Below are 18,346 nucleotides of genomic sequence, written 5' to 3'. Positions count from 1 at the left end.
TCTATCCTGTGATGAAACACTGTGGGCTCTTCCAGGATGATAATGCTCCATCCATCCGACACTAGAGGTCACTGAGTGGTTCGTTGATAATGGTGTAAATCACAGTCACCAGGCCTCAGCCCAGCTGAACATATGGGAGACTTTGGACCACCACCATCCAATACCTTGTGGAGGAATGCTGTTGTACCTCCGCAGCAGACTTTCAGACACTTGGAGAATCAATGCCAAGGCGCGATGACTCAGCTCCAGTGGCCCGTAGTGGCCCGACACCTCACTACGGTACTTTGGGTGTGTTCCAGTATCCATACTGGGATCCTATAATGTACGCCTGAAGAAGATTTAGTGTGCAATACATGATATATCAAATGTGCCCAAAACACCAGGATGCCCTTCTACAGCAGGATTTTCTGATCATTCTGGGCGACAACCTTCTGCACAGTGACGTCACAGCGTCTTGCACGAGAGCTCGATGGCAGGCGACAGCTCACTTCACACCACAGACTGCAACAGGCTAAGCTACAGATAAATAAAGTAAAAAAGAGAAGCAAGCAATTTAGGACGGAGCATTCATAGAGCCTGTATTTGCCTCTCAGACTCGTGTCTCAGCAAACCAGAGTTTTTGTGTTTATACTCAGGACAAACTAAGGTGAATGGTGCAACACAGCTGATAAGCTATGATGGCTTCCTCTATGGCCTCTGGCCTTCTGCTCCCTCAAAGGTCAGACGGATGGATAAGGGCCCACAGTGGAGCGAGGGAGTGAGCTCCATGTGTAAAGAATGTGCACTGGTTTACTTCCAGTTATCGCTGCTACTCCACTGGAATACTGTGGGAGTGACTGCTTATGAGGGAAGGCCACCGTCGATCAAACATGTTCTGATGAAGGACACAAGCTGAGTGTTCAACTCTTTATATATATAAAACTGAGCTTAAAGCATAAGTTGGAAGCAGGTTTCCCACTCTTCCATTCTTCCATGTTGGCTAGAGGGGCTCAGAAGCCCGTCTGCAGCACTGAGAGAACCAACATGTGGTCAAATTGTATTTTTCGTTTAGGAAGGTTTCCAGCTGAGCGGCAGCAGTGATAGAAGAGGGTCAATTTCTCTAAACGCTCAGGAGAGGTGCTTCACTGCCTGATTTCTTATCTCCTTTAGGACACATTGGTCCATCTCTCACAAAAGGCAAGGAGATAAGGCTGTCCCACAATTCCTTGCAGCAGCAACAATCAGAGCGACGAAGCATCCACAGCAGGCCCACGTCAACGACATCTGCATGGTTACACAACCCAGGGTCTGATTGTCTTTTCCTACGTCCTGCTCCTTCACATCTCTCTGGATCGACCCGCTGAAGCCTGTAAGCCTGATTTTAACTTGAATCACCCGAAAAAAGTGGCAGTTAACTTTGTAGTAGGCGACACAAAGCATTAGCTGCACAGCCGGCGTGTACAGCTGTAAAGGGATTAGAGAGGCGAGCCGTCTAAACAGCGGCAGGTCCAGGTAATTTGGGACAGAGCTCTGACTCAATGCGACGACACGCATCCCGACGGAGGGATTTATTGAGGCTATTAGGGTGGAGTTTTACAATAAAGAACAGAAAAAACTTCTCCTCAGGGCTCTCTGTTTTACACATTTATCGGCTCTCTTGTTTCTCCATCGTTCAGGAACTCCACCAGTAGCTTCGCCTCAAAAGTGATTAAACTTATGGGCTATTAAATAAATGCACACAGGAGGAGAGCGGGAGTGTAACCGTGTACATCCAGCGCCGTCTGCACGACAGCCAGTCCAACACTCGGTCTGGCTGCCTTTTATTCGAGCGAATGGAGAAAGCAGCTGCACTGGATTTGACAGAGCAGTGAGAGAAATCAAACTGTACAGCATTATTACCCCCGGCTCTTTAGGGAGACAAAAGAAGTGAAGTTTAAGCAGTTAAGTCGAACTGGTGGAAAAATGTCGAGAGCTAAACGGCACGGGGGGAAAGTTCTTTGTTGGGATGGCAAACTTAGAGACAAAGTGTGAGTTTTACAGTCTTTCAAGTGATGTCAAGCAGGAGAGGGGGAAGAAATCACAACGAGATCTGATTTATCGCCATGTTGACGGAGCTGGAAATGGAAGTGTGTGTCATTCACAGGACTTCTGATGCTTCAGAAAACCCTTGTGCAAGACAAGTTGAAGGTTTTAACACAGTGGAGCTGAGTCCATTTGCCCCCCCAGTGTATCTCTGTTGATGCAGGACTAACAGGACGCACGCCTCCCCACAATAAGCCACACAGGCAAAAAAAATAAAATGCAAACAGCATTCATCACCATGGCACCGGCTGGGGGGGACTCTGGTCCTCTGCATGAGACCACAGCATCTCTCACAGTGTTCACCAAGAGCCTTTCTGGCACGTTTAAAAAATACTGTGGCAACTTGGTGGAAGCCGCCCAACAAGCTCACGCTGAGCAGAGGAACCAGAATGCCCCTGATCCAGCCCAGCCAAACGCCCGGTACTTTTTCCAGGAGTCTCTCTGCGGCTCTGAAAGCTCACCACGCACTACCTTTCACATCATCTTACATCACTGTTTGTTTGATCAGTGCGGGTAATAAAGTTCCCATCTGGTTTCCCGACTGACAAGCGGGCCAAAAGAGGTGGGACGGACTCGGGGAAAACCACAAAAGGGGAAAGACACAAGTCATTTTTTCTCTCTCTCTCTCTTTTCTTTTTTGTTGTTAAAGGTCTTTTCTGATCCTCTTGGGACCTGGAGTTCACCAGTGGACTCAGAAGTTAAAAAGCTGCAGGATTCAAAGAAGCACAGAAAAAGATCTGGCATCAAAGGGCGATGAACTCAAAGCCGTGGCCCCATACTGGTGAAGCATGAATATTTTCAGACGGAAAATGTAGAAAAATGCTCTTAATGGATTCATGCACAAATAGGCTTTAAAACGCTGCATTTGAATTATGCATCAAAACATATAGAAAGCAGTTTCTTTGCAGCACTACATTCACATTTGACATTGTTTTCCTACAGCATAATGACAGTATTTAACATCACACTGTACTGAATGTACTTTTTCTTCCCATGCACTCGTCTTGTATGAACTCCAGACGGGATCCCGCAGGAAGCCTCCAGCACAAAGTAAGCGGGTCGACTTTGTCAAAGGGGGAAACTTTGGGATGTTTCTCAGGGAGGTGAATAGTTTTATTCATGCAGCCCAACGCTGAGCAGTTTATTCATTGAGATCTGTTAAACCCAGAGCTACACACTGAAGGGCAAACCCACCTTCATCCACCATTTATGATGACATTGATTTTTTTTTCAGCCTATATCCAGGTTTATCCACAGATCACAGAGCAGATAATGTAAAGACTAGCTGTCCTTTGCCTGATCCCCACAGCTTCATCTGTCCCTGCTCACAAACAGCCCCTCATTCAGACTACTCTGCATCCACACTGGAAAGTTTGATGACAAAGCCTGAACTCTGAGAGCTGACATATGCTGCTGTCTCCTGGGTCGGGCTCTGGGCTCTGCTGGATTACAAAAGACTGGTTCTCTCCTGCAGATGTAGGCAATTAGAGAGTTTTCATCAAACAGCCGCTCAACGAGCCGGTGAGAGAAATAAACAGCAAAACTCGGACTTCATTAAACCCACCAGCTTCATCCTGCAACCATTAGGACTGGCTCACAAAGAAACGGGAAGATACAAAAAAAAAAAGAAAAGAAAAGCTCCCAACCCCCTCCTGTACCGAACTGAGCAGGAATGAATGAGTTTAGAAGCAGCAGCGATGTGAAGGCGATGGAAAGTTAACTTTTAGAGAGTTGCCGTGAATGCAACAGAAAACCTCACAAAAAGAAGCAAGAAGCGGTTCAAGCTCAGCAAACAGGACTCCCAACTTGCCTCTTTATCTCTGCAAGAGCTGCTCCGTCTGCTCCTTATATCCCACTCCAAGGACAAAAAAAGAAAAAAAAAGTAGATCCAGGAGTGATTCTCCAAGTGTGGAGCGGCTCCTGAAGCCCTTTCTCTTCCCCCCGCGTGTCTTCACTTCAAACTGGGCTGTGCTGCTGGATGAGGCTCGGACGAGGCTCTCATCCGGATCTCGGCACTTTGAATGGAGCTCTGGATGGACTGGAGAGCGCTGGATGGTCTGCCGGGCGCAGGGAGTGGCTGGAGCGGCGTCTCTGGGCTCGTCCAGAGTCCCCTAATCACCTCCAGCGCAGGGGGGGGTGGTGCCTTTAAATGCTGTCGGAAATATGAGCTTCTCCCACATGAGGGAGTGATTATGTGCAAATAAGGCACTGCTCATTTCACAGACTTTTAAATCTAAGCAGCATAAAAATATATATAAATATATATCTTGCGTGGTTTGCTTTTTGAAAAATGATGACTCAGCTGTGGATGTGGGAGGGTTGGATGGAGGTGTTCACGGTAAAGATTTCTTATAATTAAGCTAGCCTGGAAGTATGTATTAGGCTAGACTCGGATAGCTGTATTAGCTCAAAAAACAGAGAAAAAAGTAAGTTTTGTGGGAGCAGACGTGTTTAGAGAACTTCCTGGAAACAGAAGCAAGATTTACGAGGCGAGCGTCAACGCAGCACAAAGTTTTCCTTCATCCCAGAGACAGCTAGCCTCCGCCATCCGCCCGGCAGGCAGCACAACACCCCCCTCCTGTGTCTTAATTCCAGATAGCAAGGACTTGTTGACGAGCATTTAGGGACACCAGCCCCGGGTCAGCTTGCTGTGTAAATATGACGGACTGGGACCAGTTCCTCGTGGCCAGGAAGTTGTTCCTGTTGTAGTTTTTTGGAACATTTCTTCCACACTTTTGCAGATTGATGCGATTTGTTGTTGATTTACGAGGACTGTGGTTCCGTTAGCTGCCCCTCAGTGTTAACAAGCAGAGAAGCATCGCACTCATCCTGCATTAAATGCTGATTACAATTCATGCGTCAGTAATTTCTTAGTTTTTAACCACCTAAATTCTTCACACGACCCAAATAGCTTCTGTCAGTGCGCATGCGCCGCAGCTTCCTCCTCCCCAGACCTGATTGTACTGGAGTGCAGTTGAACTAGTTTTTTTTTCACGGACTGATTTTGTTCATAAAGAGGATTTCGGTGAGTCACTGGTTGGTTTTTGTTTGTTTGTTTCGTGTAACCTAGCGCTGGCACCCTATATGTTTAACCTGTCACTGCGTCAGGTTAAATAAAGGGGCTGTGTATAGCATCATGCTAGCTAGCTACCTAGCTAGCATTAGCCGGTGTTGTCGGAAGTGAGATACCTCGAGTGAACTCTGGAGGATTTAGCTGTTTACAGTGTCAGTTTGTCTTAGTTTGTCAGGTCTCGTTTAGACAGTATTTTTTTTGAATATACGTAGCGTCGTGTCGTGTTTCGTGTCCTAACAGTGATTACCGTTAGACCAGCGTCCACATCTCTGCTGTTAGTAGGATAGCTTCTGTCCAGCTAGAGGGACCCTTAGCAATGCTAACGCTGGTGGTACCATTAAACTGTAATGACATATGGCATTAATGTTGTTGTCAGTGATGTACACCCAGCTGTGTAGGCTGACAGCCCCCTCCTCCCAGCTACATGGCAGCCAGAGGAGTGATGGAGGAGTGATGGAGGAGGCTAACGTCGGTCACGAGAGCTCCACCAGACGCTGAATAATGCATGAGTGGATGGAGGTGGACAGATGGAGCTTGTTGTTTCCTAATCGTGACCTTATGTCTTCCAGAGAGTCTTTTATGAGTAATCAAAGGCAGCAGAAGCCTACGCTAACAGGCCAGCGTTTCAAAACCCGAAAAAGAGGTGAGACACTTGAAGGCAGCACTCACACACTTCTGCAGGTCAAACACATGAATGTATGATGTTGTGTTGGTGCTTCTCCCACAGGTCCCACAAAGTCCCCCTGCCTTACTGTGCCCCAGCTTTTCATACCACTGACCTTTCTATCCACTACGGTGTGCTATTAGAGATGAAAATAAAAAAATATGAACAGAAACTTGCATTTCCAATCACCGCCAAAATACTAAACAGGATTCAATATCTTTGAAACTGGTGTTGTGTTTTCGCTTCCACTAAAGGGCAGCGACAGTTAGTGAATATAAAGGTACTGGCCTGGACCAGGGGCAGAACAAGTGCATTCATATGTTGATGAACTCAGTGCGGGTCTGGGCTTCATAGTGCATCATGTGAGCATCGATAAAGTATGTAAGGATGTGCAAAGGTCCCATGGCAGCAGGTGCATTGTAAAGCAAAGCAAGTCAAACATATAATGCTACAACTTTTTTAGCTGCTTGATACTGAAAAAAAATATTTACACAGTTCTCATTTTCCCCAACTAATCTACAAGAGAAGTCGGTTTCAGAACATGATTTACTTGGATACACAATTAAAAACAGAAAACTATTTTCCACAAAACGTGGGTTTGTTGACGCGCTCGCTCCACACATGAGGAACACTGGAGAAGAAGATTTGGTTGCAAAAGAGAAATGCGACGTGAGTTGTTTGGAAACTACAGAAATGATCATGTCGACTGAAAACAGGTGTTCTGCCACCAAATGAGGCAACGCCACTGATTTGTTTGAGCAGTTAAATCAGCACCATAAAGCCCTGTATAAGGGCGGAGCCACATCTGAATGCCATCTAAAGCAGAAAAAAACGTCTTGAATGCTTTTACCAGAGAGGCTCCAAACACTAATTTTTGCATTTAAAATAGTTTTTATTTTTGATGTAAATGCACTTCTCTGCACAGTAATCCCAGTCATTCTAGAATAGTTTATTTTTTTCCAAGCAGTTGCTCAACGTCTGTACTAAACGTGTGTTATGAAGGCTGTCCTATAATCAGTCAGGTGGCTGCAGCAGGTGCGTCTGCAGTACGTAGTTTGTGCGTATTAACACTGTAAATGTAAAAGTGCATCAGTTTTGTCAGCCCTTTTACCCAGACATGTGTCATAATGTGTCTGGATATTTTCTTAACTAAACTACTGGAACTACTTTTTATCCAACAGCTTCCACTTCAGAGCCTCCATCAGCCTGTCTGCATTTATCTCACAGCATCAGCCGACGCTTACCCAGTATCTTTATCCTTATATATAGTTTACTGTAGTTTGTTACCTGAGTCGATGAAAGAAACAGAAGCGACAACAAACCTAAAACAAACGCTCACTGTCCGGTTCTGCTGTGCATCCGCTGCACATGTAGCTGCTAATATATATGTTCTACGGTGCATCTGCTCCCTGTGTTTAGCGTAGCCGCAGCGTTATTCAGGTCATCTGGTGAAAGTTGCTGTATTCCTTCACATCTCAATGTGTGTCACAGAAAAACAAATTATCACAATGTCAGTCTTTTTCAATGTCATGCAGCCCTAATATGGTTTCAGCAGGGATTAACTTGATTTACTTTGTCTTTCCAACAGATGAGAAGGAGAGGTTTGACCCTTCCCAGTTTCAGGAAAGCATCGTACAAGGTCTGAACCAAACTGGCACTGATTTGGACGCTGTCGCAAAGTTCCTCGATGCCTCTGGTGCCAAGCTTGACTACCGACGCTATGCCGAGACGCTGTTCGACATCCTGGTGGCTGGTGGGATGCTGGGTGAGTGGCAGCGCCGGCTTTTCAAATACATGTTTAAAAGAAGGATTATTGTTACGGTGGCAGTAAAGTCGGTCTGTTTCCAAAGTTGAGCAATATCTGTGTCATCAAACTTGTCCTGGCCAGAGTAAGTAGAGCGTTGTGCCTGCAGTTGTGTCTTGATTTTATAACAATAGTTACTGCAATTAAGGCACGTTTCATTAAAAAGAATAAAACTTTGTTCGGTTTTAAGCTGTTGAAGGGATGTATTGTAAAAGCTGAAGCCTCTTATTGGTGCCGTCAGACTGACAAAAAAAATAAGATGTGTTTCTGCTCAGCCCCAGGGGGAACTCTGTCGGACGACGTGACCTGCACTGACTTCTGTCTGTTCAAAGCACAAGAAGACATGGAGACCATGCAGGCGTACGCACAGGTGAAGACCATCTGGTCCCTGCCCAGTTTACTCTGTTATCAGAAGGAAGTTAAGCACCTCGTTCTTCCCTACAAATAATGAAACGTGTTTTGTTTCTCACTTAGGTCTTTAACAAGCTCATCAGGCGTTACAAATACTTGGAGAAAGGATTTGAGGAGGAGATCAAGAAGGTTTGCTTTTCTGTTCAAGGCGTCTTCACAGGAACGTGCACTCTATGTCCTGATCACGCCTCTCAATTCATAACTAAAAGATAATAATGTGACTGAATTCAGCCTTCAGGATGATGTTTTTTACTGTTTGGCAGCTGCTGCTGTTTCTCAAGGGCTTCACAGAGTCTGAGCGCAACAAGCTGGCCATGCTGACGGGAATCCTGCTGGCCAACGGCAACCTCTCTGCATCCATTCTGAGCAGCCTCTTCAATGAGAACCTGGTCAAAGAAGGTACGCAGGTTTATGCTTCGTAGTTGTGCGTAGTCATGTTCGTTGTTTTAATCAAAGATTTGAAATATATATATGTAAATGAGGCTTCCTCATGCCATCCTGAATGCTTCTAGTCTATAAGCAGCAGAGGGATGGGCGATCATGCAGACAAGTGCTGAGAGGAAGAAGCTGTTCATTTTAATCAGACACTGTGGAAAAGCCGTGGATGCCTCCAGTCATGTTTGTTTTCAGCTGCTGAGAAAGATTCATTCAGTGTATTAAAAAGAAGCTGTTTAGATCTCAGGTTTTATGAGTCATTTAACAGGATGAACACACATTCAATTAAGGGAATTGAATTGTCCCTCCATTGGTTCAACGTCGTTATTACGATCCTGTTCTCCCGTTTGAGTCGACCGGAGCTTTAAGCGGTGACGTGTGATGCTACACACACATGTCTCCATTAACGTATTGTTCTGAAGGATAAGTGTCGTAAGCAGGCGACTTTCTGATAACGAGAGCGTTTTAAGAGAATATTTGGGGACAAGTGTAGCGATCTACGGTCCAAAAACTTTATTCCAAAGACAGAAATGCAAACCGGCTTCTGGCTGTGACGCACCAGACCAGCTGCCAGCAGAGCGCAGCTCCTCAAACTAAAGCTCGATCACAACTTGAGTGTTGAGGCCATATTGGTGGTTTAGTTTTGGAAACATCTTCTTTTCTTTTTGGTAACCAGGATGATGTTTCTGCTCCGTCTTAATCATATATTCGGCTCCTCTCTGCTGCAGCTGCTCTACTCGGTTAGCCGCTGGACAGCGTGCTTCGTGATAACCGCATATCGACGATATTCTGACACTGCAGCACAGAAACTATGCACGTTTTATTCCAGCATGACAGGACAGAATGAGTTAGCTGTTTCTGTGTGTAATCCCCTCACCACGGTGCCAGCAGGACTACGCAGAGACAACATACACGAGCCAATAGGAAAGTGGTTTAATTAGTTATTTGGATTATGAGTTAATAATGTCTGGAAAAAAGGTGCCTGTGGTAATGTGCAGCTTTGCCCTACTTTGCCTGGGTTCTCTTTAGCTCGTAGCAGAACAAAAGAACGGCCACAAACAGCTGGTGGACATTAATCCAGCGTTTCCAGCGGCTGGTCGCTAAAGTCATGTTGCATTTTGTTCAGATGTACAGTCGTGTTTAATATACCTTTGGTCCAAACTTCATCTTTTCCGTGGCACTGTTCCAGATAAAAGCTGTGGGATGTTTGCTGTGGTATCACTCAGGCTTAACTTTATCCTGGCAGGTCTGTTTGGAACAGCTGACACACACTCTTATGCATTTGTTCAGGTGTTTCAGCATGCTTTGCTGTAAAACTCTTCAAATCCTGGCTTTCTGAAAAGGACATCAACTCGGTTGCTGCCAGTCTCCGAAAGGTTGGCATGGACAACAGGCTTATGGTGAGAACGACATCTTAAATACGAAAGCTTTCCAAGTCTGCAGTGAGGCAGCGTTTCTGTGCTGGGTCGGGCTCCACAGCCTGTCAGTGCATTGTAAATAAGGTGTTCTGATGACGATAAAATTAATGGCCTGTATGCATAACACGGTTCCAAACTACTGTGGCATTTGGCACGCCGACAACTAATGACCGAAGGCCTCTGAACTGCTGATGTGGGTTTGTCTGGCTTGTCTGGCCCAGTAGGATCTGCTTCAATATTTGACTGTGTGATTTTCAGGAACTGTTTCCTGCCAACAAGCGCAGTTGTGAGCACTTCTCAAAGTACTTCACAGATGCCGGGCTCAAGGAGCTTTCAGATTTTGCCAGAAACCAGCAATCCATAGGTGCTCGCAAGGAGCTGCAGAAAGAGCTTCAGGATCAGATGTCACGTGGGGACCCCCTCAAAGATGTAAGTCCTGTTAGTGTCGCAGCTTCTTTCACACCAGCCCAGTGTCTTTTTGTAGCTCACCGCCTAAAGTAACGCTTAAGACCGCTTCCTTCTTGACCTGCGCCCCCTTTGTCTTGAGTTGTGCTGAGAGAAATGGAGGCAGTGAATCAATGACAAGTTCCCAGAATCCACTCAACCTGAACATATTATCTGTGCCTGCAAGGCTCCGTATCCTGCCAGGCTTCTCATGCCTCAGACGTCTGCAGGATTTGATAAGCAATAAGCTGCGCCATATGCTGGCTGTGGTCTGTCTGCGTTGTCAATAATGTGCGCTCCATCTCTGGGCTCGGGTCTCGCAGATCATCGCCTACGTCCGAGAGGAAATCAAGAAGAACAACATATCGGAGCAGACGATGATTGGACTAATCTGGTCCAGCGTAATGAGCTCCGTGGAGTGGAACAAGAAGGAGGAGCTCGTCACAGAACAAGCCATCAAACACTTAAAGGTGACGCCTCTGCTGTGTGTGTCTGCTGTTATTCTGTGTCAGTCATGACGACACGTAGGCAAACGAGAGATCTAAAGAAACGTACGGATGTTGCTGTTAAATTGTGCCTCAGAGATGAGTCGACATCCAGGCTGCTGCAGGCTTTGAACTTAGCAGAGAAGATAATTGATTTACCCAAAGCTATTCCACCAGCAAAGTGGAAGTAATGTGAGAAATCAGAGCGATATGTTGAGTTTCCCTCCCACCACTTGCGTGAAACTTTGCGATTTCTGCACTCGCACGTCTCTAATTTCCCTGTTTTACCTTCTCAGCAATACAGCCCGCTGCTGAAGGCTTTTACCTCCCAGGGCCTCTCTGAACTCACGCTGCTGCTGAAGATCCAGGAGTACTGCTACGACAACATCCACTTCATGAAAGCGTTTCAGAAAATTGTTGTACTTCTCTACAAAGGTGAGTTAAATCTGCCAATAAAGCTCCTGTTTCTGTCTCCACATTTGAGGAGAAGTTAGTTTTGTGGTGGGAAGCGACGGAGGCACGTGTGTCTGGCGCCAGATGGCCGGAGATTACAGCCAAAAGTTTGTCTTGATTGATGTCATCAACCTGCTTGGCGACATTTGTTTCTCAAGCACCTGCGGATGCATCTGTGCTGCTGGCGTCATGTTGAATAGATTTTTTTCTTTCTGTGTTCTTTATTTATTTTTTTTAAAGCGGATGTTTTGAGCGAGGAGGCGATTCTGAAGTGGTACAACGAAGCCCACGTCGCCAAAGGGAAGAGCGTTTTCCTTGAGCAGATGAAGAAGTTTGTTGAATGGCTGAAGAACGCAGAGGAAGGTAGGCACCTCCGTCTCCACAACTGTAGGCTGCCAACAACACGGCATTCATCTCCGGCTTCTCTTCTATCTGAGTTGCGATGACACGGTGTTGGTAGATGTCTGGCCACACCGCTGACTGCTCTCCTCTTCTTGTGTTCCAGAGTCTGAGTCTGAGGAGGAGGAGGCGGACTGAGGACCGGCTTCTACAACCGTCTCAATTTGTATTTTTAACTTAACATCAGATGCAGTACAAGAGTTTGTTACAGAAGTCTGTCTATACTGGGTTTTTTTTTCTATCCTCTACCTCCTCATATAATTCAACTGTAATGTAAGGGCTTTAATATGTTTTGTTTTTTTTCCGACATGCTTTCTGTCTGAATCAATACTTGTACTTTTCTTTCTCCTCCTTCAGGAGCCAGTCACAGTGCCACATTTAGCTAAATAGATTGAAACCTCTTTCATGTAACAAAGCTTTTATGGAGCGATTATTCCCTTTAAAATTAGCCAGTTTGAAGGCACATTTCACAGCTATTGTATTTAGTCATGGAACTCCTCTTTGCCAGAGGTCCATCTGTGTCGCCACGATATGCTGGTCCTCTGAAAGGCAAATCCGTCTCTGCCAGTTATGTGACAACTTTGAATTTATTGCCAGTTTTTAGATTCTGTCTCCATTATTGGCGATGGAGCTGTGCCAATTCAAACAGCAGTGGATGGCAGTGCCACCCCATAAATTGAACTTCCCATGCATCTCACATAATAGAGCCATGCTAGCTTTGTAGGGTTTCCCCCCTTTATCATACATTTGAAATAAATGGAAATTAATGGCTTTCATTCCTGCTCTTTTTATTTATTTGGTGTGAACGTGCTGAGGCACATATTAGCATCTAGTGTCTGTCATTGTGCCCATCCAGCGATATGGAAAGAGTTCCAACGTACAGAAATTCAACAGCGTTCGTCTGTTGTGCTACAGAATCAGCCTGTGTTCCTTTCAAATTTTCCACTGGTTGGTCTCCCCTTGCCTCACCTAATCATGTAATCAAGAAAGGCAGCCCGGCATGCGTGACCTGAGGTGCAAACAACGATCTCAGTCACTTCACTTCTATCCCACTTTAAATGGTAATTATGGCTCAGTCAAGCATGCAAAAATGAGAGTGTGATGGTGATTCAAGATGTTATGAAAATGGAAGTCCGTGCACATTCATTAGGACGAGTCACTTCACCGAGTCTCAAAAACAGACCGCTTATTCTAATTCTGCCCAACCAGAAAAATAATAAAGAAAAGAAGACCAGGATTTTTGAGTGTACGTCCTGAGTCAGAATCAGATTTATTACCAGGAATAGTTCACACAATGCGAGGACTTAGTTCTGGTGGGTCGCTGCAACAGTAAATATAGAGGAAAAGATTAAAATAGCTAAAAAATAAAAGTCACTAAGAATAGAAATAACTGTAATCGTGCAAAGCAGAAGCAGAAAATATTGTGTCGTACACGGCGAAGCATCGCTTCATGAGAGCATCGCTGGTATCTTCCACATTAAAACGACTCCCTTCAGCGCCAGCTACCGCACCCACAGTTTCTCTTAAATGCTCTCAAGTGTTTGTGGGACGAAGCCGAGTCAGAAGGAAGCTGAGTGACTGAATAAGAACCGGTTCCACCCGGGTCACAGTTGTCCAAACACGGTGAACCACGTCCACCGGTCCCAGTGACCAGACAAAGGAACAAACTGCAGAGCATCACAACCATTATCAGCTGATCATCAGTTTCACTCGGCACCAACAGATGGCAGTACGTCCTTAAGAGACGCTTCCTCCTCCTATTAAAGCCTTCCAGAGTTTTAGAGTGGAGCTCAAACAGAAAATGCCATTTTGAAGTAATCAGACTAGAAAGTATTCGACACAGGCAGAAGTACAAAGTATCCGACACGAGTGTTTTCTCTGCCTGCGCGTCCCACGAGGATGTGTTTGCCTTTTGGTTTTATTTAGTCGCTCTAAAGAACATGAAACAATTTGGGAGAGTGACATGCCAGCAGGGGGAACACGACTGCTTTTGAGACGTGTGAGAGTGTGTTGGTGTGTGTGTGTGTGTGTGTGTGTGTTGGTGTGTGTGCGGCGCTGAATGGCAGCGATGCCCTCCAACCCCACCTCTCACTGTGCAAAGCGTTGGCAGTAGCATGTTGGTGGGACTGTTATCTGCTTGTTACCAGCGCCGGCTGCCTCCACACGCAGAGCTCCTCCCTGCGTGTTACTGTGTGCCGGCTCAGAGCAGGAGGATGCTGGGCTATAATGAGCTGCCCTGACACATCTGTTTGTTTTGCTTATCTGCCATTTTCAGCAATTAGATATGTTGCTGGATTTACAGTAAGTGTTCCACGGCTTGCTGCTTTTCTTTTTTATTTCCCCTCCATAGGTTTATCTGTCAAGGTGCAAAAACCGGCGGCTGCTAAACATCCTGTACAGACTCTTCCCTGGGTGACAGCAGGCCGGAGGTGTCTGCCGTCTCTTAGCGCCTGTTGTCATTTCATTATCCTAAAGCTTTCACACAGAAACGAAAATAAAATGTTCTCTTTTTTTTTTTTTTCTTTCTTTCTTATTTCCAATGACATGAAAAATGTGTCAGAGGAAAATAGAAGAACATTGACTTAATTTATTTTTGGAAATTTCTGTCTCAGTCGGACTTGCTGCTTAAACTGAGCAGAGCAGCACAATGTGCCAGGGGATGCCAGGGGAGCTGTGGAGAGCAATTATTCTGGATTTCACACTGCGGCTTTGGTCAGTAAACATGACTCAGACTGCAATGCAGAACTCATCTGAATAATGCTGTCAGAAAACAGAGGGAGACGGGGCAACCGCTCGTTTGAATGAGAAGAGAGAGACTTGAGATAATTACTCAGTTTTCAACTAAAAATACGACCCCCCTCCAACCGCGTCGTAAAGTGCTGAGCACAAAAGATGCGCTGTTTGGGTTGTGGGCGCGTGGTAAGTGATATCGCTTTGCTTCGCATTTCCAGCAGCATCGTGTCACAGGCCAGGCTTTTTTTTTTACTTCAGTTCTGCTGCTATTGTGTTTGTAGGAGGCCGCCCTGACGCTGGGCTTAGCACCAGGTGAAATATGGAAACCAGGATCAACACGTTGACTCGCTAAATGCCGCCAATTTGTCCCGACGTCAACTTCTGCAGAGCATCCTAAAGCCTCCCAGCCGCAGACAACCGAGCACCTCCGTGACAGGAAGCAGCTGCTAAGCTCTTAAAACCAAGAGGGCTCAAGAGTTTTTGAGTAAAAGGCGGCCAGACGCTGTTGTCGGTCAGCTGTCATCAATGCTGTTGGTCTCCGTCCCTGGAGGCGACGCGAACATCCTCACCGGCTTCGTGTCCTGGAGGCAGACGGCATATGGCTGCCTTCTTTAAACCCGACAAGGTTATCCATCTCACATAACGCTCTGGTTTCAGAGGAAGCTTAATTAAAGACGACAACTATGTAGTTAGTACCCAACAGTTTCTGGGCTTGGTCTCAAAAAAAAAATAAAAACACGTGCCGTAAAAATCTAGTTTTTAATTGATTTTGAAAATTGGCAACTGATCCCTAATGTTATTTATACACCTCCTCTATTTACACAGGCGGAAGGTTTCTGGTTGATCGACTGAACCGTTAAACAGTCGGATGTGATGCCGGCGTTATGAATCAAGCTCTTTATGTCAAACTGGTTGGATCCAGGTGAGAAAGAACTTATTGCACAGTATATAAAGGATGCACAGAGTCCAGTCAGGTTATCATACGCTGCCAACGCTACAAAGGTTTATCTCACCTGGACTACATCTCATGTTTTCAGATTTTCTTTGTGGATTCCACCGTTTGTCTTTCAAACATTCATGTGATGTTGGAGAGACTGAAGGTGTCTTATTTCTGAAAACACTGATCTATACTGTACAGATACTGGTTTATGGTATTTGGACAGTCACAGGGAACATCTGCTTCCTGGAGAGTCTGTTCAGTCATCGTCGCCGTGCCAACGATTTTCCTGTCACACAAGACGAGACTACCAGCTCCCTTTGCCATTTTTAGGTTTCCCTTTTGTCATTTTCTGAGTCCACCCAACTGCCATCGACGTTCCTCTGATGAATGTTTGCTTTTCTTTCCAGCCACAGCGTCGTCTTCAGCCGCACGGTCACCTCTGTCCACCCGTCCACCTCAACCTGAAGGGCGATTCTCAATCATCTCTGAGTGCCAGCTCGGTTTTTTTGTGCACCAACACTGAAACAAGTCAAATCTGCCCCAGAAATACTGAGCTGCTAAACCTACAGAAGGAGATGTCGTTTCAATCAATCAGCAGCACAATCAGAAAGGTGCAACTCTGGCAGAACTGACTTCTAGTTGGGAGAGTGCAGCACAGGAGTTGCTCAGGGTTCAGGGATCTGGTGGTCACCACGGCCCCAAATGAGAGCATCTTCATTCCCTAAAAGCTCCTCTGCCGGCTTATGGGGGAAGCTCTGAGTGTGTGTAATGGCCTGGCTGTGAGAGTCCAGGGATTTAGCAGCTAGACTTAAGTCAACACTGAGGCTCATCACAAACATCATTACTTTCTCCTGGCTTGTCCTTTTCCCTCTTCAGTGGCCCAGGTCTGATAGCTGTGTACAAACGGCTGGGCGCAGAAGGGATGGATGGCCTAGTTTGATAAAGAACGATCGACTCAAGGGTTGCCATTTACCGGGTAAGTGCTCGACTCTGGCTCCATACGCCGAGAGAAAAAAAAGCTTTTATGGCATCTTGTAGAGACGATGGTATTACGATCTCAGCGGCCGCCGCTCACACTGCTTATTCAAGAGTTTCTGCTGATTATTCATACATCTAATCATTGTCATCAGGGCCCAACAGGCCACCGCTGGCGCTATGGTGGCGGCGTTGGGCTGGAGCTGTGCGAGAAGCGAAGGGGGAAGGGGTGGGCATTCTGACAGAGGCCTCATGGGAACACGGGAGCTACATCACAACACTTTGGCTGTGACAAACCGCACTGATAACTTGCAAATGGAATGAAAGTTTGCATCTCCAGAATGTTTTTAACGAGTCTCCCTGGAGTGCAGCATAATGACTGTGACTCTGGAAGGGAGAGAGGGAGGCATGTGCTCGGTCTGCACGCCGCTCGCTGCTTTCTTTTGCCCGTTTATGCACCAGCGGCTTCGGGGACTCGCGACGGCTGTGAGCCGACATGAAAAGCTTCAACAAAACTGTTTGTTTTGTGAGGGATGCCAGAGTCGGGAGGAGGAATCCACTTAATATTAAATTACTTTTCTTTTTTACAGTTACAAATATTCAACAGAACTTTACAGAAGGACATTTTTGAAAAATTCACCTAAATCCTACCAAGGACAGATCAGACAGACACACAGGATATCTACAAGGTTCAGTGTGTTTGTGCCAACATAAAAAAAACTGAAATAGATTTTTGTGACGTTTTTGTTTTCTATTATCAATAAAACTAACGAGAATAATGAGGCATAGAAATGGCATTAATGACACCAACTACTATTTTTATGCCACTACAGGCTTATTTTGTCATTATGTGGGAGAATTAATGATCATCAGAAAATACATTTTAATTACTTTTTAAAGTTGCATTTGCTGAGCTTGATGGCAGTCCTCCACGTTTGATAATTTCATCTCAAAAGCAACAGTAATTGTTCCTCGGCAGTGCTTCTAATGGATTTAAGTCTTCAGCAGAACGTTGCTCCTTTTCAGGTGTTTCTTTGCCCTTTCTTTTTTTTTCCAGCAGATGTGCCATTTAATCTGAAAGCTTTCTTGCTGTTGTAGGTTAGGCCGCGGCTCCCTCTGTTCCCCTTTAATGCCATTTCTTAATGTCATTTTGGACAGTGGAAATTGCGAGCTGGAAGCACCATGATGTATTTTTATAGCCCTCCTTGCTAAGTGTTAATTCTAGTGTGTGCTGGGAGCCAGTCGGCAGCAGTGATTTAAGGACAGGTGTAATGTGCTCTCTTCTTTTAGTCCCTTATTAAAAGTCTGCTTGTAGCTTCCTGAGCTTCCCTCTGAGTTTCCCCACAGTGGAGGACTCCACAGGTCAGACAGAAGATGCTCGACATGAAGCATCTTTCACTCATTTTTTTCATACTTAGAATTTAACTCCAGTTGTGAATATCTAGATTACCATCACTACCTCCTGTAGCTACCTGTACCTGCTCTGTGGAGCCTCTCCCCGCTGGCATCGGGGTTAAACAGAAACTAGGCCGTGGGTATGAACCTGTCATTTCAGCGTTTCATTGGGTTTTTTCCTCTCCTCCTATTATCAGAGTGACCATTTTCAGAATCCCCCTTTTACTGATGAAAACAACAACCTCTGAGCTACAGCCTTTGGTAAAGACTTGAATCATGCAGTACAGCTGACCCGCTTGGTTCCTTCAGTACGGTCCGATCCAGCCTCTGGGGTCAGCTGGATGGAACGATAACCAGATGGGAATGGTTCAGGTGACGGTATTTATTGCTCAGTAATGCAAATACAAAAAACATAACAGAATGGTGACAATACAAAAGAACAGAAGGTGGTGGATGCTGCTAAAAATCAAAGAACCAAACGGAGGCTAACGGAGTGTCGAAGCTAGCAAACTAAACTAAACTCTTCAGCCACGATTAAATCTGATAGCTACAGCCACAAATAACAGAAGAAACCAGAACAAACTGGTGCCTCAAAACACACGGTACCAAAACACAGGACACGAGTAACTTGTTCACGGAGTTGTCCAGCTGCTGGC

The 18,346-nt window shown here is 45.6% G+C and overlaps 2 protein-coding genes across 6 annotated transcripts in view; one reads left to right on the top strand and one right to left on the bottom strand.

Moving 5' to 3' along the window:
• myo1b (myosin IB) overlaps positions 1-4,109 on the bottom strand; it is a 60,413-nt gene extending 56,304 nt beyond the window's left edge. For all 5 annotated transcript variants that reach the window (XM_008282790.1, XM_008282791.1, XM_008282792.1 and 2 more), the window contains exon 1: positions 3,872-4,109. The gene's annotated coding sequence lies outside the window, so the exon portion shown is untranslated. The remainder of the gene's footprint in view (positions 1-3,871) is intronic.
• Positions 4,110-4,983: 874 nt separating this feature from the next.
• On the top strand, positions 4,984-12,423 carry LOC103358003 (basic leucine zipper and W2 domain-containing protein 1-A-like). Its single transcript, XM_008282789.1, has 12 exons — positions 4,984-5,086; positions 5,704-5,777; positions 7,387-7,563; positions 7,878-7,972; positions 8,077-8,142; positions 8,277-8,412; positions 9,739-9,848; positions 10,125-10,295; positions 10,634-10,780; positions 11,092-11,230; positions 11,489-11,611; positions 11,754-12,423. The coding sequence occupies exons 2-12, from the start codon at positions 5,714-5,716 to the stop codon at positions 11,783-11,785; spliced, it is 1,260 nt and encodes a 419-aa protein (XP_008281011.1). The 5' UTR covers positions 4,984-5,086; positions 5,704-5,713; the 3' UTR covers positions 11,786-12,423.
• Positions 12,424-18,346: the final 5,923 nt, after the last annotated feature.

This window comes from Stegastes partitus, unplaced genomic scaffold (assembly GCF_000690725.1).
Source record: "Stegastes partitus isolate 25-593 unplaced genomic scaffold, Stegastes_partitus-1.0.2 Scaffold286, whole genome shotgun sequence".
NCBI classification, from domain to species: domain Eukaryota; kingdom Metazoa; phylum Chordata; class Actinopteri; family Pomacentridae; genus Stegastes; species Stegastes partitus.
Note: the sequence above shows the minus strand (reverse complement) of the source record. Positions and strands in the feature narration are given on the sequence as shown.